The sequence below is a fragment of the Prionailurus bengalensis genome, chromosome D1 (assembly GCF_016509475.1).
Source record: "Prionailurus bengalensis isolate Pbe53 chromosome D1, Fcat_Pben_1.1_paternal_pri, whole genome shotgun sequence".
In the NCBI taxonomy this organism is placed as follows: Eukaryota; Metazoa; Chordata; class Mammalia; order Carnivora; family Felidae; genus Prionailurus; species Prionailurus bengalensis.
In genome coordinates, this window is record NC_057346.1 from 76,497,086 (window position 1) to 76,521,390 (window position 24,305).

At 34.7% G+C, this 24,305-nt stretch overlaps 1 protein-coding gene across 1 annotated transcript in view; it reads left to right on the forward strand.

Moving 5' to 3' along the window:
- The window catches only part of PRMT3 (protein arginine methyltransferase 3), a 139,046-nt gene that overhangs the window by 71,713 nt on the left and 43,028 nt on the right, over positions 1-24,305 (forward strand). The window contains exons 11-13 of the mRNA XM_043580815.1: positions 5,519-5,597; positions 19,336-19,523; positions 21,495-21,581. Of these exons, the coding sequence (XP_043436750.1) occupies positions 5,519-5,597; positions 19,336-19,523; positions 21,495-21,581 (354 nt within the window). The remainder of the gene's footprint in view (positions 1-5,518; positions 5,598-19,335; positions 19,524-21,494; positions 21,582-24,305) is intronic.

Below are 24,305 nucleotides of genomic sequence, written 5' to 3' on the forward strand. Positions count from 1 at the left end.
TGGCTCATTCAGATGTTTCTGTAACTATTAACTTTTTTTTTTAAGTTACTCAACATTGTAAGCCTTATCAGTTAAATGGAAATAACAATAAAATGTGCTTTAGGGAAGAATTAAATAAGTTAATCCTTATAAAGATACTTAATACAATAAAACTCACTAACTATCACTACTATTACTATTTGAGAAATTTAATTTGAAAGCAAAACAGCATTTTAAAATAACCAGTTTTATTTTGTACCACAAAAATAGCAAACAGCAGATAGTTTCGTTTTAACAAATATAATGATGTATGATATTAGTAACTCTGATTCTTTTATTCATTCAAAAATTCCTTACTGAGTTACTTCTGTCTACCAGCCACATTTGTAGCCTTAGTAATATAACTTCAAACAATATAGATAGAGGCGCCTGGGTGGCTCAGTTGGTTAAGCGTCCGACTTCGGCTCAGGTCATGTTCTCACAGTTCATGAGTTCGAGCCCTGCATTGGGCTCTATGCTGACAGCTGGAGCCTGGAGCCTGCTTCAGACTCTGTGCCTCCTTCTCTCTCCCTGCCCCGCTCACTCTCGGTTTCTCTCTCTCAAAAATAAAGATAGATAGATAGATAGATAGATAGATAGATAGATAGATAGATAGAGTTCTTGCACCTCTTGGAGCTTACATTTTAATTTTAGTCAGAAGTTAAACACAAAAATACACAACATTTTAATTCATGAGTGCCACAATGAAATACCAAGTAGGGTAAAGAGATAGAGCTCAGAGGAGGAAAAAGATGATATTTTACGTGGAGATATCAGGAAAAACCTTTCTTTTTTTTTTTTAATTTTTTTTTTTCAACGTTTATTTATTTTTGGGACAGAGAGAGACAGAGCATGAACGGGGGAGGGTCAGAGAGAGAGGGAGACACAGAATCGGAAACAGGCTCCAGGCTCTGAGCCATCAGCCCAGAGCCTGACGCGGGGCTCGAACTCACAGACCGCGAGATCGTGACCTGGCTGAAGTCGGACGCTTAACCGACTGCGCCACCCAGGTGCCCCCCAGGAAAAACCTTTCTGAGGAGGTAATACTTGAGCAGAAATCTGACTACTAAGTGAAATGAATGGCCAGTAAAATGGTCAGTCTCCATTGAGTAGCATATTTAGGAGGTATGTTAAATATGAAGAAATGTATAATCTGTTGTTGGTTCAAAGGAATACTTTTCTGTTAATTTACTAGTTCAGCTGTTCTTTAACTTAAGGTTTATAAGCTATTTTGACAGAATAAAAGCCTCATCGTGTACTTACATAAGCATACCTTGATGCTGAAGTGAAAAATATATCAGAAATAGATTCAGAATACCATTTTTAATTGTATACCAATGAAGAGAGAAAAAGATAAAAATGGGAACAATGAAAGAAGAAAGACTTGGTTTAGCCTTCTGCTTCTAGCCATTTTAGCCCAGTTCTACCACATGGTAGCTGACTCCACATAGTGCCTTCTGCCAAACTAAAGAATCATGTGATACATCCTTTTATAGGTTTTATGTGTTAACCCTATGCCAAACACTGTGCTAAATCCTTTACCTGTATCAACAAAAGCGTTTCATCATCTGCTTTCAGAAATTCTCGGACCTAATAATGATGACTGTCTGAAAAAATGGGAAGGAAAAGCATGGCTTTTAGAAAAGGATATTTTTACTGCCAAGAATGATTGTCTTCTTTCTTTTGTTTGTTTGCGCTTGAGTTTAACAACAGTAGGAATTGAATCTTAAAGCCAGTGTTTTATAAGGGGAGCTAAAATTTGTATGGTATTATTCATCTGATCATATGACTTAAATCGTTTAACCTGTCTAGTGCTGATTTCTATAATGTGAAAATTAGGTTATTTGAATAGTTAGAACTTTTGAAACTATCTCTTACTGTTTGATCAGAATTTTAAGCTTAGCTAAGGTAATCATTATAGGGTATGTGGAAAAATGCTTATTGATGTTTGTTAGTTTATATTTATTTATTTTTTACTGTTTATTTATTTTTGAGAGAGAGAGACGGAGACAGAGCACAAGCAGGGGAGGGGGAGGGAGAGAGGGAGACAAAGAACCCAAAGCAGGCTCCAGGCTCTGAGCTGTCAGCACAGAGCCTGACACCGGGCTAAAACCCAGCCAAAGTCAGACACTTAACCAACTGAGCCACCCAGGCACCCCATATTATTATTATTTTTTAATGTTTATTTATTTTGAGAGACAGAAGCGGGGGGAGGGGAAGCAGAGAGGGAATCCCAAGCAGGCTCTGTGCTGTCAGTGCAGAGTCCAACTCAGGCTCAATCTCATGAACTGTGAGATCATGACCTGAGCCGGAATCAAGAGTTGGATACTTAACTGACTAAGCCACCCAGGCACCCCTAATGTTTGTTATTTTCAATAGAAGAAGACATATGGGAGAGTCATAAGTATAAATACCAAAGTTTGAAGTATTAAATAAAACTGTTTTGTGTTTGTTTTTGTTTTTGCCTAGGGGGAAAAATCCCTGTGATTATCTTTGTGAGAAGAATCTTAAAGTAGGAATCCCATGGCACTAATTTGGTGAATGTGGCCAAATTATTTTTACTGGGTTTTAAAATTCTGTTTCTTAATTGTATAGAAATTTTGAGCGTTTTATTTTATTTTTTGTATGTGCACAGATATGCATAGTCTAGCCTGGTCTGAGAAAAGAAATGATACAAGATCTCTGAAATGATTCATAGATCCCTGAAAAAGCAAAGACAGGAATTTCTGTTCTGACTCATGGATAGTAATATAGGACCATTGAATAAGCATATGATTCTGAACAGACTGATAAGCCTTTATTCTCTAATTCATTAAACATAATTTTAGGGGCACTGGGTGTCTCAGTCTGTTGTGTGTCCGACTCTTGGTTTTAGTTCAGGTCATGATCTCATAGTTTGTGAGGTCAAGCCCCACGTCGGGCTCTGCGCTGACAGCACAGAACCTGCTTGGAATTCTCCGTCTCCCTCTCTTTCTGCCCCTCCCCTGCACGCACACACTCTCTCTGTCTCGCTCAAAAATAAATTTTAAAAAACCCATAATTTAAAAAAATTGATTAGCCTTTACAAATATGTTCTTAAATAGCTCTTAATTTTTTAGCTAAATAAATAAGATTTATTTTTCCAAACTTTTACATGTATTAACATATTTAATCCCCACACGAGCCAATATAAAATAGAATACCATAGTTGTCACTTTACAGATGAAGAAACTGAGACATGATGATGTTAATTTAACTTGTCCAAGGTCACACAGGGAAAAGAATTTCTCTGGGATTTAAATCCTGAGGTGTACACTCTTTGCCACTACACTATTGGTATTGACTGCAGCACCATTTTAAAATATGCTGCAATTTAATCTCTGGTGGATGGCTAATAATAACTGTCATAAATGCAGTAAATAAGCATGTTGTTAGAAGGAGCTACTTTTAGTTACTGATGGAGAAGACTTTTGGTTTGTTTGTAGTACATGGAATTAAGACAGAGTTTGGACATAGGGAAGTAAAGTACTTAGATTTTGCCAACCAGTTCAAAAGTAAATACTAGAAACAGTTTGACACACTGCCAAATCAATGACAAACTAATTTTTTTTGCCCCCTTTCAAAAAAGACTAGACTATAATGAATAATTTTTACCAATATGTGAATTTATTTATTTTAATGTTTTAATATGCAATAATCTTACAAATACGGACAATTTTTCACCTAACCTATTAACATGTTTTACCATCTGATCTTTTTCCCATAAGGTAAATAGAAGACTTCTTTTTTAATAATTCCTTGGCATAAATTATAATTTGCTTTAATCAGTAGTGGAGTGCTTATTTATAAGCATTTGTGTGCATTGATCTGCATGAATTATGTTAGATTGATAAAGATTTCTTAGTTGACTTCCAAAAGTTCCCTGTTCTTTGAGTACACAGATGATATTAATAGGGAACTAACTTGTAACAGTCAGACATATTACTGAAATACTCTAGCCAGAAGAACAGTTTTCACTAAGTCCTTAATTTTCCTAACGTTAACACATTAATAAAAGAGCTTTGTTGCTTAGTCTTTTTTTTGTAGGCAAGCATTTTCTTCTCAGTGAATTGGTGTGTTGCTGGGAATGGGTAAACATCAATGTAGAGTTGTCAGTTTAATTAGGTTGTTTTAAGTGATTCAGGCTTGAGCACTATATATTCTATAGGTTTAAATGTGCTGTTTATTAATCTTTTGTGAAGATTATCCATCCCAGGTGTGCAGGTTTTTCTTGTTCTCGAGACCCCTTTAAAAAGTCTTTGCTCACGTGGTTAAAGAATATTGTATTTATCCTGTCAGTTATTTGTGCACAGAACAAATGAAGTAAGAGCAGTTTTGATTTAGAATGCTGTCATTAGGGCAGAATTCATGTTTCACTCTAAGCAGTAATAAAGTGTTTTATGTGCTAAGCACTGTGCTGAGCCCTTGACTGTCCCTGCCGCCCCAGGGTGGTGGGGGGGTGGGGGGGGTAGCCTCTAGAAGGAGAAGGACTGACTCAAGCTGACATCTACCCTTCACTCATGATACCAGTAGTGGTAAATTTTCTTTTCACCTGTACTGAAATTGTCCTTTCATAGCAGAGGCATTACTGGTCTCTAAAATCTGGAGTACTCCAGAGCTGTAGTCCATGAACATAGAACAACACTAGTTGTGCAAGGTGTTGATAGGTGTAATACGTGAAAAAAAAAGGTTTGTAGTCAAAAAGTGGGTAACACATGGTTAAGGTATGTTCAACAAATTTCTTTAACAGTTTCCAGAACTATTGAAGCATCTGTGTTTCTTAAAGATTCCCTCCCTTCCTTTTTTTTTTTTTTTTTTTTTTTTTTTAAACAAAAGAGAAAGTCACTGGACAGGAAGCTCTTTGGAAAATGGTGTTTTAGACTAGGATTTCTTAACCTTAGCCCTATCAACTTTTGGGGTTGGACAGTGTGTTGTGAGGGCTTCCTGTGCATGTTGTAGCCTGTTTGTCAGCATCTCTTGGCTTTACCTATTAGATGCCAGTAGCATCCTACCTTCCCCCGACCCCGCCAAGTTGTGACAATCAAAAATGGCAGTAGACGCTGCCGGATGTCCTGCGGGGGGGGGGGGGGGGGGGGGGGGGAGATGGGGACAAAATTTAGTTGAGAATCACTGTCTAGATTATTAATATTGCAATACTCCAAGGAGAGTTAGAGGGTATTTTAACAATTTCTGTCTCAGACTTTCCTTTTAATGAGGAAAAAATAAATAGTCTAGAAAGTGGAAGCACAGATAAAGAAGGTTCAGTACATTCAACCATAATAAACTTTCTGTGTCCACGTTATAATTACTTGGAGAATTTAATGCAAAAAGTAATTTCAAACTTTGCAGAAAAGTATATGGCAGAGACAAAAAAACATGCCTTTTATAAAAAGAGTAGCCCAGATATTTAAAATGTTCTACATATGAAGATATTGATTGTGCATTTCTAAAATCCTTTTTTTTTTTCATGTTTTTTATGCAGGGCTATTTTCTTCTTTTTGAGTCTATGTTAGATTCTGTCCTTTATGCAAAGAACAAGTACTTGGCAAAAGGAGGATCGGGTGAGTATAAAATTCTAGTTTTAATAATGTAATTTTAGTCTGGCAGAACCAAGTGAACCTTTGGATTTCAAATAAACTATGCATGACGGAGAAAGTTCCCAATAGAAATGAAAGATGTTTCAATTAGCTGAAGCTTGAAGGCAGTCGTTTACTGTTGATTGTAGAACATTATAGAAGATATGCAGGACTCTAAGTTAATGGTATTCTCAAGAAAGCTTTTTCAAAAAATACTAAGGACTAGATTTAGAAACTATTTGATAATTGAAATCAAAATCTAACAAACTCCTTTTGATTCTTGATCCTTATGACATTTGTTTTTTTTTTTTTTTCCAATAGAGTATTTCATACTAGGTTGGAAATTACACACTTTACTAGCAGATTTTCCATGACTTCACTAAATATATAAACCTGTCATCTCTGTGTTTTAATGAGAACATTTAAAAACCGACTGGTTTCTAAGTTTTTAAAGTGTAGCATATCCAAACAGTATTTTTATACTGTATATATTAGATTTTTTATCAGTATTTTTATTGGCTCCCAATAAATTTGGAAAGCTTTCTTATATTAATTCTGTATACACAAAGTGAAATTGTGTTTTTATAAGCCTTCTGCTGTGAACAGTTATATACAAACAGTCCCTTTCAGAGCAGGGATTATGTTTTGTTCATCTTTGATTCTTCAACGAGCTCCACAGCTCCTGGAACGTAGATGGAGCATCATGTAAGTTTATTGAATCAAATCATTAAAACTGAATTGAATAGCATCTGTCTCCCTTTATTCACCTCTCCCTGTACCTTCACTTTCTCCAAAGTGTCAATATCATCAAATGGTTTCCACAGAGTACAGTTGATAAAATTGTTATATAAAAGTAGATGAAAATGAGACATTTTGAACCAGTGACATAAAGCACTTAATCATACTTATGCCTCCTGCCCATCCATATTCTATGAAATCACTTTGGCGATTATGATACAGTAAAAATCAGTGAGACCAAAACATGAAGCACAGAAAATTCTCCAGCACAATAGAATTCTTTTATAATAGCTTTTAAATGGATTGCCTTTCTTTTTCAAAATGCTCTCATTTATTTTATCACTATATTTTCTGCAAGCATTTCAAGATGTGTTCCTGATCTCTGCCATGAATCTGGCTAGAATTTTTAGATATACTTTACCCTACAAAAATTAGCTCTATCTGATGTATTCTATAATTTCAGTGGCTTTTTTTTTAAATGACTGTTATACCTAATGACTGAAACTAATATTATCTACCATTTGTGGATTGTCTACCAGCTGCCAAATACTATACTTTTTTTTATATTATTACATATGTAATCTTCACAACAGCCAAAGGTGTCCTAGAGGATACATATTAAGTGGTCAAGCCTTGACTTTTTTTTTTTAAATCGCGATCTGTCAATTCCAATATTCATGTTCTTTTCAGCATCCCTTTTTATTTCCCTATTAAAATGAACTTTATTAAATCTGATTCTTGTTTTGATGTTCTAGGGAAGATTCAGTTTCCATACCTCCCTGAATGGTATTCATTGATCTTACTGAAGGACTGACAGCAATTTAATACATTTAAATTGACTTCTTAGTGAAATTCATTAAGAACTTAACAGCATGAATATAATGAGGTTATAGTTGAGGAAACAATAGCAGAGTATTTCCCACCATCAGGAATGAAGTGAAGGCTCCTAACTCTAGTTCTTTTTGTATTTTTATATAGCTAATATTAACATTGAGGTAATCTGGAGGCATATTGAAGACAGATCAGCATTCAACTGCCTAGGCAGTGCTAGTGAATGTTGCTTGTTAACAGAATTAAGAGAAAAGAAGGAAAAGTCAGAAATGAGTAACATGAGGTAGCCTATTTAGCGTGTTTTGTGTTTGAGTGTGCCTTCCTGAATATCACCAGTCATGTATTGTGCTTGTTCTTCTGTTGCAAGGAAAGTTTTCTTTATGTTTTTCTGAAGGAAAGATTTACTAAGCAATTAGTAGTGCAAAGACTTTGGAAAGAGTTATTGAATTATGAGAGAGGGAAAATATTAAAATTTCATACAAGCATAAAGGAACCACGGTTTATTTTTACATGACTTTAGGTTCAGTGTATGTCTCACTATATATATAATGGTATGGAGTATAAAACACAGTCAGCCAGTAGTGAGTATTTATTCTCCCTGTTATTGCCATTGACAAGCAAATTCTGTAGTATTTTGGAGGTATTCATTTACTGCTATTGCTACTAATAAAAATAGTTTTATAAAGTTAATGAAAATGGGTTTACTAAAGACTACTTCTGTTTTTAGCTAAGATTTGGTAAGCATGAGTTGTATGTCAGAAATTGTAGTGTTTTACATTCAACCAACTTATAGATGAAGAGGAAAACTTAAAAAGGTGATTTATTATCAGAGGGAAGGAAGATACATTAAATAGGTAATGGGTATTAAGGAGGACATTTGTGATGAGCACCAGGTGTTTTATATAAGTGGTGAATCACCAAATTCTATACCTGAAACTAATATTGCATTGTATGTTAACTAGCTGGAATTTAAATAAAAACTTGGGGGGGGGGGAGAAAATGATTTGCTGTGACCAATGCATATTTTTACAATTAGAATTAAGACAAAAACAAATGTGTGTTTTAGGATAACTACAAAGAATGTAAATATTTTATACTCTAACAATGTCAAATGCTGCATCTTACAAAAATTGGAAAGAGAATGCAGAAGGCAGGTGGGAGGAAGTGTATATACTTGAGTTGCTTTATCTTTGATAGGAATTCATTGAATCTCATTTAAAGCTGACAAATCAAGTAATAGAATTATAAGCACATTTAGCATTACAAAGTTAATGTTAAAATAATACTATTGATTAAAATTTACCATTGAGGTTTGTGACCATAGATTCTGTCTATATCTTGATTGTGGTGGTGACTGTATTTATCAAATCACGTAGAACTATACACCAAAAAGGCCAAAAAAGAGTGAGTTTTATTACTGCATGTGAATTATACCTTAATAAAAGTGATGTTTAAAAAGAAAAAAGTGAAGTGGCATTTCCCACCTTCAGGTCAATTGAATTATGACATGTTTTGATTTCTAACTTTTCAAAAAAACGTATTAAAGCTGTGTACTAACTCTGTGCCCACCTCTGTATTTGCTGTTAGTATGATCAATACATCTCTCTTTTAATTAAAAAAAAAATTATAATGAAAAACAAGGAAGGAAGAATAAAGAAATATACTAATTTTATGATTACTCATGATAGGAGATTAAATAATGCTGAAAATAGAGAACAAAATGTATTTTATAATGTAATTACAAAGTTAGCTACTACTAAAACAAAAACACAGAAGTTCTTAAATAGAAGAACTAATACTTAGGAAGAAGTCAAAAAGACCATGTAGTCAACTACTTAAAAACAAAACAAAACAAAAACTAAAGATACAGAAAAGATAACATAAAATGGTGAAGTATGAACAACAACAACAAAAAATGTCCTATCTGGGGCGCCTGGGTGGCGCAGTCGGTTGGGCGTCCGACTTCAGCCAGGTCACGGTCTCGCGGTCCGTGAGTTCGAGCCCCGCGTCGGGCTCTGGGCTGATGGCTCAGAGCCTGGAGCCTGCTTCCGATTCTGTGTCTCCCTCTCTCTCTCTGCCCCTCCCCCGTTCATGCTCTGTCTCTCTCTGTCCCAAAAATAAATAAACGTTGAAAAAAAAAATTAAAAAAAAAAAAGTCCTATCAATAAATGTAAATTAGGGTTAAACTGACCTATTCAAAGAAAAAAAACTTCAGATTGGATCACCAAAAAAACAAAACAAAACAAAACAAAACACCCTAATTCTGTATGCTTTATAGAGTCACACTTAAAACAAAATCATTTGGAAAAGTTAAAAGGATTAAAAAAGATATTCAGTGAACAAATCCCTCCAAAATGAAAGTAGCAGTCATGGTATTGATACCAGACAACAGGAACTGGAACAAAATATTATATAATCAATCATATGAATAAAGCTTAGAGCTAAGGCATAAAATCATGCCCATATTCATAGATACTAAAAAGGTTTTTGACAAAATACAATTTACGTTCTTGTCTTTTTTATGAGAAAATAAGAATAGCTGGACCCTAGCTTACATGATAAAGTATATTGTTTCAACTGAAAGCCTGCATCATGTTTAATGGGGAGATACTAAAAACATTTGCCCTATAGTCAAAACAAGATTTGGATGGCCACTATTATACCATTTACTTCATATTATACCATTACTTAATATTTTATCAGATGTACTAGTCGGTGCTACTAGAAAAGAGAAAGAACATAGAAGATAAATAAAAAGGGAGATAAAACTAATATTATTTGTAGATTCTATGATTCAAAGTAGGCACCTCAAGTGAATCAACTGAAAAATGATAACAATAAAAATTTAGTACATTATTGAGTTACAAAATAACATAATTAGAAATAAGCAAAATTTATATGCAAACAGCATTACTACTAAAGGACAGAAAGAAGATAAATAAGTGGAAAGATAGACCATATTCTTGGAAGGAGAGAACAAGTGCCATAAAGATACCAGTTTTCCCAAAATTAATTTAAAATGTGTAATCCAAAAACATTGACATTTGTTGAAGACAGATAATAAGTACATGAGAGTTAATTATGCTTTTTCAATTTCGTCTGTATTCGATATTTTTTATAGGATAAATTTTATAAAATGGTATTCCAACATACAGGTTTTTTTTTCTTTTTTAATTAGGTTTTTTACACTTTTTAATGGCAAGAAAACTGAGATAGAAGGGTACCAGACTAGCAGACTCATGCTACCAAATATAAAACATATTACAAAGCCTCAATAATTAAAACAATGTTTATTTCATTTTTTTTTTTAATGTTTATTTATTTTTGAGACAGAGAGAGACAGAGCATGAATGGGGTAGGGGCAGAGAGAGAGGGAGACACAGAATCGGAAGCAGGCTCCAGGCTCTGAGCCATCAGCCCAGAGCCTGACGCGGGCTCGAACTCACGAACCGTGAGATCGTGACCTGAGCTGAAGTTGGACGCTCAACCGACTGAGCCACCCAGGCGCCCCTTATTTCATTCTTGAATGGACAGATAAGTTGAACAGAATTGAGAATCCTGGTATAAATCCAGCAATATATGGCATCTCATATAATTAAGGAAATAGTTTACTGTAGTAAATTATGTTGGAGAGTTGGGTAGCCCTCTGTGTTAAAAAAATAAGAAAAAATGAAAAAGTAATGTTTAATCCACACAATTAATTATAAAGTAATAAATCTACACAAAAAGTCACACACTGTAAATATTAAATGAGTCAAGGTTAAGTGCAAAAAAGAAAGGATAAAAATACTAGGAGACATAGGCATATTATTTCTTTATAAACTTGGGGAGAGAGGCTTTCTAAATAAGAACTTCATTCAGATGCGTGTATTGAAAGAGAAATTGATAAATTTGGTTATATCTAAATGAATAAATTTCTAAGTGGCAGCATATGCCATATGGAAAGTTACAAAAGAAGGTACAAACTGAAAAAATTGGTCTGACCACAGACTGGATAGAAAGTTGGGCAGGGACACTTGGGTGGCTCATTTGGTTAAGCATCCGACTTTGGCTCAGGTCATGATCTCACGGTTCGTGGGTTCAAGAAGCTCAGAGCCTGGAGCCTGCTTTGGATTCTGTTTCTTCCTCTCTCTGCCCCTCTCCCGCTCATGCTCTGTCTCTGTCTCTGTCTCTCAAAACATGAATAAACATTAAAAAAAAAAAAAAGTTGGGCAAAGAATTGAATGGCAGCTCCCAGAAAAGGAAATACAGTTGACTCCTTTAAACATGTGCTCAGTCTCTTGTCATATTAAGAAAAATATCCAATATAAGAAATCTTTGTCTTTTTGCATAGAATATTCCTGTGTTTTTCTTGAAGTTACAACTTTTTACGTTTAGGTCTATGATTCATTTCAAAATAATCTTTCTGTATGGTACACAGTAAGGATGGATGTTAATATTTTCTAGTCATTTCTTTGTTGAAATGACTATCCTTTCCCATAAGTTGCTTAGCATCTTTGTAGAAAATTAATTGGCCACATATATGTGGGTATGTTTTTGTATTCTGTTCATTTGATCTGTAAGTCTCTCTTTCCACCAATTAGCATGCTATCTTAATTACTGTAATTTGTTTTGGCAATGTGGCAGTGTGTGTGTGTGTGTGTGTGTGTGTGTGTGTGTGTGTGTGTTTAAAAAATTTTATTTTATTTTTAATATATATTTTAAAGTTTTTATTTATTTTGAGAGAGAGAGACAGAGACAGAGAGAGCGAGCTGGGGAAGGGCAGAGAGAGAGGGAGAGAGAGAATCCCAGGAAGGCTCCATGCTGTCAGCACAGAGCCTAACATAGGGCTCAAGCTCACAAACCATGAGTGAGATCATGACCTGAACTGAAACTAAGTGTCGGACGCTTAACCAACTGCACCACCCAGGCTCCCCTAAAACTAAATTTTAGAATCTTATCAATTTGAATCTGTCAGTCTGTCAATTTTAAAGAGATTGCTAGCATTGTGGTAGGATTGACTTAAATGAATAGATCAACTTGAGACTAATCAGCATCTTAACAGTGTTGAATCTTTGAAACCATAAACACAATATACCTTTTGTTTTTTCTAAGTCTTTAATTTCTCTTGGCAATATTTTCTAATTTGCAATATAGAGATCTTGCACATCTTCTGTTAAGTTTATTCTTAGGTATTTAAAATTTTTTGTCATTCTTACAAGTGGAAATTTTTAAAATTTCAGTTTTCAGTTGGCTACCGCAAGTATAAAAATACAATTGACTTTTGTTTATTAACCTTGTATCCTATGACCTTGCTAAGTTTACATGATAGTTCTAGTAGTTGTTTAATAAATTCCTTAAGTTTTTCTATGTGACCATTCATGTTGTTTGCAAGTAGAGACAGTTTTTTACTTCTACCATTCCATACTTTCTACCTTAAATTTGGGGGGCAGGGTGGGGTGCCATAACTCTTTGAATAAAATAGGAAACAAGTTTATTGATAAATAAATAAATAATCTGAAAGTTTGATTAAGATTGGAATATTTACCTGTTTTCAAAGAACCTCCCCACACAGTATCTACTAACTACAAAAAGAGTAAATTTCAGCCCAGAAGCCTACCAGTCTCCACCTTCATCATTAATCAGGGTTGACATTCTCAGGAATGGGTCAGACTAAAATTGTGATCTGATAGGAGCACATAGAAATAATTCATTTCTTTGAAACTTCCTCAAAACTGGTAATATTTTGTAAAATCATAATTGTTGCATAGAAATCTTAGGGGCTCATCAAAGGAGATATCTTCTTCCATATTAGAAAAAAATGTTTTCATTGCCTTTTATTACAAGCAAAAGGAAAGATTTTTCCCCCTCACAGGACTAAATTCACATTTCTTATGGGGTTCTTCAGAATATACATCTTTGAGTTGTAATTATCAACATTAGGGAGTTGAGGATTGCATCCAGTACAATGCGCAATTACCAAGGCAGCCAGTTCCAAACTCACTGTTTTCTCTTCTTGACCATCACCGTCACTGGGGTCTTTTTGTTAAAAATATGGATGTTCAGGCCCCACATCAAGATGCTTTTGAACCAAAAAGTAGGAGGAAAGTCTTGTTTTAAAAATTTATTTAAAATATACATTTTCCTTTCTATCAATCAAAGGTATTGTTGGAAGAATAGAAATCTACCCTGGCTATTCAACAGAGAAGGAAGGACTTTATTAAAAGGATAGGTAGGGTAGGTTACTAAGTTTTTATGAGAACTAGAAAACCAGGCTGGAAGGTTATGCAGCCAGGAGTAATGTCCAAAATTATGTTACAGGACTGGTTTAGAAGTGATACCACTACCCTGATATTGGGCACTAGCTGGCATATTACATTGCTGATCTTACCAACAGAAGGCATTGCTGCCTCTGAAAAGTAGCCAGAACTTTAGGTGCTTATCATTAGTGGACGTAGGTCATGTGTGCATGCCTAACCTGCAAGGGAGAGAGGGAAAGCAAGCTTCTGTCGTTTTCAGCTTCTGTAGGGTAAAGCTGGCCCTGCCTTGTAACATAGAGAATTTCACAAATATTTTACAAGGGGGCAGCAAAATAGAGTGGCAGATACATAAATATATATTGGTCCACAATAAATCTGTCTTGAAGGTTTTGCATTGGAATTTGCATTGGAAACCTAACCTATGCTAATAAGAAATTAAGAAATTGCTTCTGTTACAAAGTCCGGATTTGCTGCTTTATCTTCCTTATATTTCCTTCTGTATGTGGAAAGCTGAACTGTACAGCTTATTCACTGTTCCCTCATTTCTACTTGTTTGCTTTCCTTTTTGGTGTTTCTTCTTGCCCCATGATCTCCTTCCTTAACTCAGCTCGAATAAGTAAAGCTGAACGTTTCCGTTTTCTTCACTTTGCCCTGAAATTTTATTAATCTCCAATCTTTCTCAACTCCTTTCTCCTTCCTCTTTCTCTTCCAACTAGTATCCATTTACCTAAGGAAAATAGGGTTCCTCTTTCCCTTTCTTCCATTTGAAAAGCATAAAATGTAGCATCATGCATAATGGAAAGCATGTAGATCTTGCAGTTAGACCGTAAATTGACCCACCTTTGTCAGATGACTTGTTATCTACTTAGCTGATTAAGACCAGTAATTTGGGCAAATTACTTTACCCCTTGGAACTTTACTTTTCTTATCTGTAAAATGAAGATTATGATCTAGCTTTAAAGAATCAGACAAAAGTCTAAATGAGATGCTTCAAATGAAGTAGTTGCTCAATAAAGGTGAATTCTCCTGAGTTACATCTGGTAAACTGTAGATTTATAGTAAAACGAGCTATAGCTAGTAAAATGAAGTTAGTGTTAGGTTTATACCTTATAAAAGTTTCAAAATGAATTTGGGCATCATACTATTCAGACTTGATTTTCACATAGCTTATCTCAGCATAATCAGCCACTGACCATGGTTCATAGTGTTTGGAGGTTTCCTTTAGTATTTCCATAATACACTACTTCCTCCTCTTCAGATCTGTGTTTTTCACATTTGTTACTTTTCTTTTGTCCAGTGATACTACAGTAGTACCGTTTTCTACTTTTTTCAGTACATAATTTTTCAATGCATATTGCAGCTACATTTTAGCCTAGCTAAGCTAGGATGTAGATATCCATATTATATAAATTAGAAATTTATTTCTAAGCTTATTCAACTCCAGGATATTTGCTCATTTAGTAACTTAGTAGTATACGTCCCTTGATGGATATCAATCATTTTGTCATTGACCATTAGTTTACTAAAATCTTTCTCCATGTTGTTGATGTATATTGTGAAAAGAATAGTTTATTTTTGACTTATTATCCTTCTAAACCTTTTTACTCTCTGGTTTTAATATATATGCAGTGATGCCAGTGCTTACTAGGAATTGTTTCTTTATGCATCTCAGTCTTATCCTTTAGTGTCCCAAAGTTTTTGAGGCATTTCTAAGGGATAAAGGATTTCCCATCTTTATCTGTTCACCATGTGAGCTGTTCTAGTGACAAATGAATTCTGGGCAGTGAATCGAGAAGGACACAGATGTCAAAGCCATGAATTTATAAATGGTCTGGTAAGAGGGTGCTTTGTCCAATCAGCACTTTGTTAATTTCACCTACAAGAAGGAGTAATTATTCAATTATGCTTCTATCTGACAAAAATCAAATGACAAATGGGTCAGGATGTGAAGGTAAAGGGTTAGTCAGGATTCTGGCAGGTGGCCCAAAATTTTAGACAGCTGTGAGGAGGTGGATATGGAACTAGATTGACCTATAACATTGATTACAGGTCCTTTATGAATATTCATAGCTCTTACTAACAAAGATTAAAAATAATTTCATTTCCAAATGCTAACAAATACAAAAAACATTTTTTCTGTACCTTTGTGAAATATAATTAGCTTGAAAAATATACCTCAATACTAGAAAAAGTAAAATCATATTTCTCTTTACTTCTTCTTAGTACCAAAATATTTTTTAAACATTTGCAAGTATATTGGGGTAAATTCTAGTTCTTCCTTATGAAGAAGTTATCCTTACTTCTGAGTAGTATTGCTAGTATATCCTATTGCTTGATACAGAGCCTGAGGTCAGCAAACTTTTCTACAAAAGGCCAGATAATATATTTGCAGCTTCGTAAGCCATACAGTCACTGTTTCAACTACTCAACTTTGCTACTAGAACACAGTGTAGCCATAGACCATAGGGAAATAAATGAGGGTGGCACTATTCCACTAAACTGTTTACAAAAACAGCCAGGGGGTTGAATTTGACCCATGAGCCACAATTTGCCAGCCTTGATATAGAGACTTAAGATATTTTAAATTTTTTCACTAAGATTTTAATAATACCTGAAATAGAAGAACTCTGTGGGCTGTAGTGATTTCAATGTCTGTGCACTGCACGACTCCAAAGGCTATTCAGTTTCCCATAGACTGTAGTGTGAATGACACTCCCTGAAGGTTTACAATATGGTGGCCCTGATAATGACCTCCCTCATCCATTTCTCCCACGTCTATATCAGTGGTATCCATATCTGGCCTGCTGCCTGTTTTTGTAGATAAAGTTTTATTGGAACATAGCCAAGCTCGTTTATTTACATATTATCTGGGGCTGCTTTCACAGTATAGCAGCAGAGATGAATAGTTTCAACAAAGACCATATGGCCCACAGAACCTGAAATAGTTACTTTATAGAAAATGTTTGCTGATCCCTGATCTGTGCCCTTATTATATTCCTATTTAAGTATAAAATTACAGGGCAAAATGTGGGAAACTTGTATGATTGTCATATTAAGTCCACCAAAGGATATCTAAAGAAGTTGCCAAATATCTAAAGTTGCTGTAAAATTTGAACTCTTCGTTGTTTCTCATATAAGGACCTGGTTTGAGTAAGTAAACATACTTCCACGTAGCTGATAGTCTTACTGGTTCAGCATATTCAACAAAAAGTCAGATTCTTTGAAGAATTTGTATTATCAGGAATTTAAACCCAGTCAAGAGGCTCACCATGTCTGTGAAGGAGGAGAGTAGAAGTAACTCACCTTACATGGCAGTCAGCTGGAGCCCAGTCAGCTGTCACATCTAACTCCCATGCCCCCTTGCGGATGACTTGAGAAACTTCGCAGTGACATAGCACCAAGTATTTTGTCTGGATGTCTCACATCAGGCTTGAAAGGAGCAGTTGCTTTGATCCCAACAGCTCTTATCATGGGCTTTATTTGGAAAATAATTTAATGCTGCTGTCATTGAATAATACATTCCTAAGTCTGTGGATAGAAACAAAATTTAGGGGGAGGGAAGGGTTATTTCTCTGCTGTTTAAATCCGAAGGCTGGTTAATAATCATGAAATTATTTTTGTGCATTTCTTTGGTACATACGTACTTGCTTTCAGTTTATTGATATAAGGAAATTTGATTTATATTTTAATTCATGAATCCCCTGAATCTTACTTGAAGGACAAAGTTAACTTTGTTATTTACTTACCAGAGAAAAAATCAAATCAATATTATTTTTTAAATTTGGTGTTATACAGACTTTTTAACTCTTGGAATAGAGTTTCTTCCTGAATTACTCTCTTCCCTCCCTTCTCTTAACACTTACTCTCTTGGTTTTCTTCCTACTTCAGTGGCCCCAGCTTCTCAGCTGTTTATTACCAGTCTCCTTTTCTTCTATACGTACCTTAAATTCTGGTATGGATTATGTACTCTCCCTAGATGACCTCATGAGCTCGCATAACTTACACTTCGCTTTATATGATGATGGTCCCAAATTTATATCTTGAACCCAGATCATCTCTTGAATTTCAGGCCCATCTTTTCAATTGCTTATTGGATACTTTTACCCATTTGTCCCATAGCATTGGACTTTCATATTCCTCTTGAATCTGACTTTATTTATTCACTAATGTAATGGTTACTACTACAATCTGCCCAGCTGCTAAAACTAAAACCTGTGAGCTCTTCCTCCTAGATATCCCTTGAACAATGTTGGAGTGAGGGGCATTAACTGCCCCACCCCCTGTGTAGTCAAAAATCTGTGTAACTTTTGACTCCCCCAGAACTTAACTACTCATAGCCTACTGTTGATAGAAGCCTTGCCAATAATATCGTCGATTAACATGTGTTTTGTGTGATATGTGTATTATATACTGTATTCTTACAATAAAATAGCTAGAGAAAAGAAAATGTTATTAATAAAATCATAAGAAAGAGAAAACACATTTACACTACAATACTGTATTTATCAAAAAAAAAACCCATGTGGAAGTGGATCCGCGCAGTTCAAACCCTTGTTGTTCAAGGGTCAGCTGTATGTATCTACCTCTTTCCATTCCCACAGTTGTCACTCTACTTCAGATCGCCTGGGCTATTACAACTATCTCTTATTCTGTCTCTGTCTTAATCTTGCACCTCCATTCATTCCCCACATTATATTCCATCTGGCTTTTCCAAAACCAACATCTGCTCAAGTTGCTACCCTATGTAAAATTTTTCACAGGCTTGTTATTATTCTTAGGATAAAATCCATTTTACTAACATGGTTTATCCAGCTATGTTTTCTTTGCTCCCTTATTATCTTTGTAGCCTTATATCTCTTTCTCTTAAACTAGAGCATATATTAATTGTAACCCTATATGCACACTGCTTGCTCTACCTAGAACACTGCTTCCCACCCCTACTCCTAACTTATGTGGTTTTCAGTTCTTATTTTACATAATATCCCTGCACCCCTGCGATAGCCAAATATGAATTAACTATTTTTGCTGTGAGCTTCCCCGTACCTTATACTTCCCCTTTCTTAGTATTTATTACATCATGAATAATTGTCCATTTATTTATCAAAATTGTCTAAATATAAGTTTCTTGATAGTAGGGACATGGACATGGATCCACAGTCTATAAATTAGAATAACTTATCTGGCACATTCTTGATGTTCATAAATATTTCCTTTTTTTTTTTTAATTTTTTTTTTCCAACGTTTATTTATTTTTGGGACAGAGAGAGACAGAGCATGAACGGGGGAGGGGCAGAGAGAGAGGGAGACACAGAATCGGAAACAGGCTCCAGGCTCTGAGCCATCAGCCCAGAGCCCGACGTGGGGCTCGAACTCCCGGACCGCGAGATCGTGACCTGGCTGAAGTCGGACGCTTAACCGACTGCGCCACCCAGGCGCCCCAATATTTCCTTTTTTAATAAATAAGAGAGGTTAATATAAACTGGTCTTCTGTACAACTGTAAAATTCCATCATAATGTTTTTTACATGTCCCATATATTGTTAAATGATGTCTCTTTCTGTATGTTTCAGAGTAATGTATAAAGATTTAGTATCTTTTTAAAGTCAGCATATTGTAAGTTTAATGTTAATAAATTTGTTCTTTTCATGTTTATTTAATTCTGCCATCTTGTTTTAACTATTGTAATAGGAACCTTATTTTAATTTTGCCATTACCATAACAGAATTTTTTTTTTAGAGATTACAAGATGGAACTTGGTTGTTTTCCCTGATCTACACCTATGTTAATACCCCACTGCTAGTAATCAATTGCTAATAATTCATACTGATGATTTTGGTGTTTATACTTAGCCTTTTAAAGTATATCTTGCCATAAAGGGAGATAATGGTAAATTGTTGGGTATTTTATCTGTTACAGTGTACCCTGATATTTGCACTATTAGCCTTGTGGCAGTAAGTGATATGAATAAACATGCTGATAGAATTGCTTTCTGGGATAATGTTTATGGCTTCAACATGTCCTGTATGAAGAAAGCAGTTATTCCAGAAGCTGTTGTGGAAGTTTTAGATCCAATGACTATTATTTCCGATGCTTGTAGTATTAAGGTAGGTGTTTTTACCAATTTTATTTTAACAGACTTGCCGTTTTTATTCGTTTTCATTTATGAGTTCAGTATTCGAAATTAATATATTGATATTATGTTTGGACCTTCAAAACTATGATTATTCTTCCTATATTAATCAGTCTAATGTACCTTGAGGTTATAATATTTATGAGTCGATTATATCAGCCTTTGGGATCACTTCTGTTTGTATTGAAATTCCTTATACTGAAGGGCTTACAGACAAAAAGTCATTTCTGCTTCATTACCACCTCCCTGGCCTTATTCTGGTTTCTCATTTACAGCCAGATTATTCATTCATATCATATATTCTATACAGTTTAACTTCCCACATTCACGTTTCTTCCACTTTTTCAGATTAAGTAATAACACTGAATTTGCCTATGAAACTAAAGTCCAACTGTCTTCAGATTTCTCGGTTAATTCCTTTTCTGTTTTAAAATCTTATTATTCACAGTGTCAGTCTCTAGTTTTATTGTGAATTTTGCTGTGTCAAATTTACGTGGGTTAAACAGTAAATTTTCAGTGAAAAGTCATATTGCTTCAATTAGATATAAATGAATATAGTTCAGTTTTAGGTTCAGAACATCGTCTGCTTTTCATAGTCACGCTGTTACTTTCATAGCATCAATAATTGTACTCTGCATAAAATGGATATTCAGTAAATATTTGTTAATTTTCTTAATAGGTAAAATATTTAAAGTTGGCATAGAGTAATAACTATGTAAAGTTTCTCAACAAGAGCAAGCTGATTAAAATTGCTTTCAGCTTTTAAGAAAAAAAACTATAGCCTGGCTAATGATTATAGGATTGTTCAATGCTGTGGTACACTGATAGTAAGAGATTTATTTGGATTTTTTGGTTTAGGGTAGGAGTGTACAGTTATAGCCAACTCAGCCTCAAGGCTAAGCAAAAAGGAGAGTTGTTAGGGGGAGGGGCTAATTTTTGTCTCCAGTGATCTCTCTGTTTAATGCCAAAGACGACTATGAATAATTAGTTGAAATAGAAGTTTTTAGACTGAAAACAAAGATGTTTAAAAGGTACACATACCCTTTCTCTTTGTTTTTTAAATATTAATCATTTGTTTGTTTAGGTAAATATATTTTGTTCCCTGTTCCACAGTCCTCTACAAGTAACAGGCAACCAAACTGTAACTTCTTTTAAATTTTCTGAAGCTCTCTTAAAGAGGGTAATGCCTCAAGTATATAGTCCTGTGCATGGTGTATGCTGTGTCATAATCTGCTCATGGCAAGTCAGGCCTCCACAGCATCCCTTCTGGTTTCACTGCCCTGGCTTGAAACCGCTCCCCATAGTCCGCTCCCCATAGTCAAGTGAAGAAGGGCTTGAACTAGGGCAGAACAGGAACATGAGGCTCTTTGGCCATTTTTTTCCTGAGTGGAACCTTCATAATTGGTTTGGCTCGTTGGTTATAACTGTTACCGTTTTCCTAATATCTAACAAACTTTAAATCCAATTACAAAATAGAATTCTAAAACACCTTATCCTTTTCATTACCATATGTTTTCAAGTTGGCATTTCCTATGAAAATGTTGACTCTTATCATGCATAATTTATAGCAAATGTGTACCACTGGTTGTATACAAAATGATTTTAGTTGGAGCACAGGAAAAAATTTGTATTTGAAAGTATTTGAATGTATCTTAGAAAAACTTTAACAGCACATCAGAGCCATGATTTGATATATAGTATTCGTACAAGAAGTCTAACTAAAAATACTAATTTGGTTTAAATAAAAATTAACTAAATGATAGTGCTAGTAGCCCTTAAATTTGCAAACAATCCCAGAAGTGAGGTTTGAATGATTAAACCTTGCAAAACATCTGTTTACAGTAATTCTTTTTGCATAAAAAAGAAGTAATATTTATCTGTTTGTTTTTGGTTTTGTTTTCACGATTTTAGTAAATTCTTCCCTCTACTCTTTTTTAACGGGTAGCAAATAGATTGCCATACAACCTCTGTCTCAGCTTTGGAGTTTTCTTCGGATTTTACCCTGAAAATTACAAAGACATCCATGTGCACGGTAAGCTGTTTCATTCTACTCTCACAAATTTCACTAGCAGTACAGTTGATTGGCAGGCTAATGAATTAATTACCAGACTTGTGATAAATGGAAAAGACTATTGCCTTTGACAGTCTATCTTTGCCTTTGTTAGGCTATTGAACAGATCTGTTTTGATAGGTCAGTAGACTTCAAAAAAGTTAGTTTAGTTCAGAGGAGAAAGTCATGTTTGCATAATGATTTTTTTATAGACTCTTCTTTATTGCCTCTCATGTAACTAATTGAGAACACGCATCTTTATCTTCATAGACAGAAGTTCATGTCATACAACTCTTAATAACTCTTAACACTCAATGTAGATGGAAGTAAAATACGTTTATTTGGTATAATATTTTATATTCCTGTGTGAGACATGATAAACTGATGATTTACCTTTCCTTAAAGAAGCATCATGGTGTAACAGAACAAGTATGGGCATTAGAAAAGTTAGACAAATATGGATGCACATTTGATTCTGCCACTCACTAGTTTGTTACTTTATTTAAACTACCTAAGTAATCTATACCTCAGACTAATCAACTGCTTTAAGAAAAATGGTAATAATTTCTATCTTAAAAACTAATTAAACAGATTAATGAGTTAATATTTGTAGAAGCACCTAAAAAGTAGCTGGAAGGGTTATTAAAATATATAAATATTTTTCTTAAATAATTTGTAAATGTATATTAATACTAAGATAACAGTATTTGTTTTTTCCAGGAGACTCAGAATATTAATAAAATGTGGGCCTTTACTTAAAAAAGTATGAATTCACATAGGCGATATTGATACATTGTTTAAAAAATTGTACAGGTTTTGAAATATTAATCATACCTATACAAAATTAAAATTTTGGGGGTGCCTGTGGGGCTTAGTCACTTAAGCATCCAACTTCAGCTCAGATCATGACCTCACGTCTCGTGAGTTCGAGCCCCACATTGGGCTCTCTGCTGTGAGTGCAGAGCCTGCTTTGGATCCTCTGTCTCCCTCTTTGTCTGCCACTCCCCCACTCGTTCTCTGTCTGTCAAAACAAAAATTCACTGAAAACTGTATAGTTAGGAACTGTGTGAAACAGATTATAGTTATGTTAATTTTGACTCTTAAACCTGATTTTTTGAAACATTGACACATAAAATATTTTACGGCTTTTTAAAAATTGTCTCAGTTTATTTTGATCCAATAATTATTTTACATCCAAATGAGTTTAACAGTGTGCTTTGATGTTTTGAGGAATTCTTTTTGTTAAAGTTGGTTTTACAATTTTTAAAAGGTAAATATCTAGATTCCAGATTTATGATTTGGGGGCAATCATTATATTCATTTAACTGATAAAAACAAAATTTCATTCTTCTCATTCATTTCTCTCAGATTTTCTAATTGTCCATTTTAGTAACTAAAATGATTTGGTCAATTGACATTATAGGCTGAAGGCTTTAACTCTTAGATTTACCCTGTGTTTTGATGTTAGTGATCCGTGAGAGTTAAAAAAAAAAAAAAAAAAAGAAGACCTCTAGATTAATGACATTTGATCTATCTGTAAAGGAATTCTTAGATAGAAAATGCCATATTACCAATATTATTAAGTAATATTATTTCAAATCTACTTTCAGTGTCCTTTGCATGAATCAAAGTAGAGCAAATGTAAAACTGTAGTGAAGACCTCAAAAGCTGTTTTCAGTTGTGCATATTTTTTAACATATGTAGACAGATGAGTTTATGGAGTTTTTTAAAATGTTCTCTATTTTTTGGGTTATTGGTCAGTGTTCTTAGTTTCAGACAACAAAGTCCAAATCACTCGTTAAAGCAGAAGGGGATTTACTAAAGAGTTAAATAACATCATTCCCAGACACATTGGAAGAGGTAAAGGAATAGACTGTGTTTTGAACTTCTAGAAAATACTCTTTTTTTATGTTTATTTATTTATTTTGAGAGGCATAGAGAGCGCAAGCACATGCACAAGCAGGGCAAGAGAGGGAGATCTTGCAAATCCTAGGTAGGCTCCAGAGCAGGGCTCGTTACAGGGGCTTGAACTCCTGAACCACTGTAAGAACATGACCTGAGCCAAAACCAAGAGCCAGATGCTTAACCGACTGTGCCACCCAGGTGCCTCAGTAGAAAATACTCTGAAACCACATCTGAGAATTAGCCTGCTACAAAGCTGCCCCCGCCACTTCAGGCCCTGTAAGCCCTAGTGCCCCTGGCCCACTCAGTAAGTGGCAGCCACCACTGTCAATCCCAGGTGAATAAAACTCTTCACTATCATCCTGTTCCTGTGCCCCCGGCCCAGCTCATGCTGTCCAGTTCCTCCTTACAGATCTTCAGTCAACATATCTGTTTGGCTACACATAGGTCATGTTGTACCCTAGCAATTAAAAAGCCTTAGAAAGTAGTTTTAGCTGCAGTAGTGTTAATGCTACAGAAAGAGTTTCACAATGCATATATAGAATTATTTTCTATTCCTATTATTTGCCATAGAGTACAAGAAACTTTATGTTGAAAGAACTTGTATGTATCTGTTAATTATCTTTGTTTTATTCTGTATATTTAAAAGAGTAAAATAGAAATAAAACATGAAAAAAAGCTGGTAAAGTCTGTTTAACACAAAGATTGTAATCAAAACTTTTGTATTAAGGAATATATCAAATAAGTATTTGCTGCATTTGTTCCTGTACAGTGTTCCATAAGAAAAATGAATAAAAAATAAAC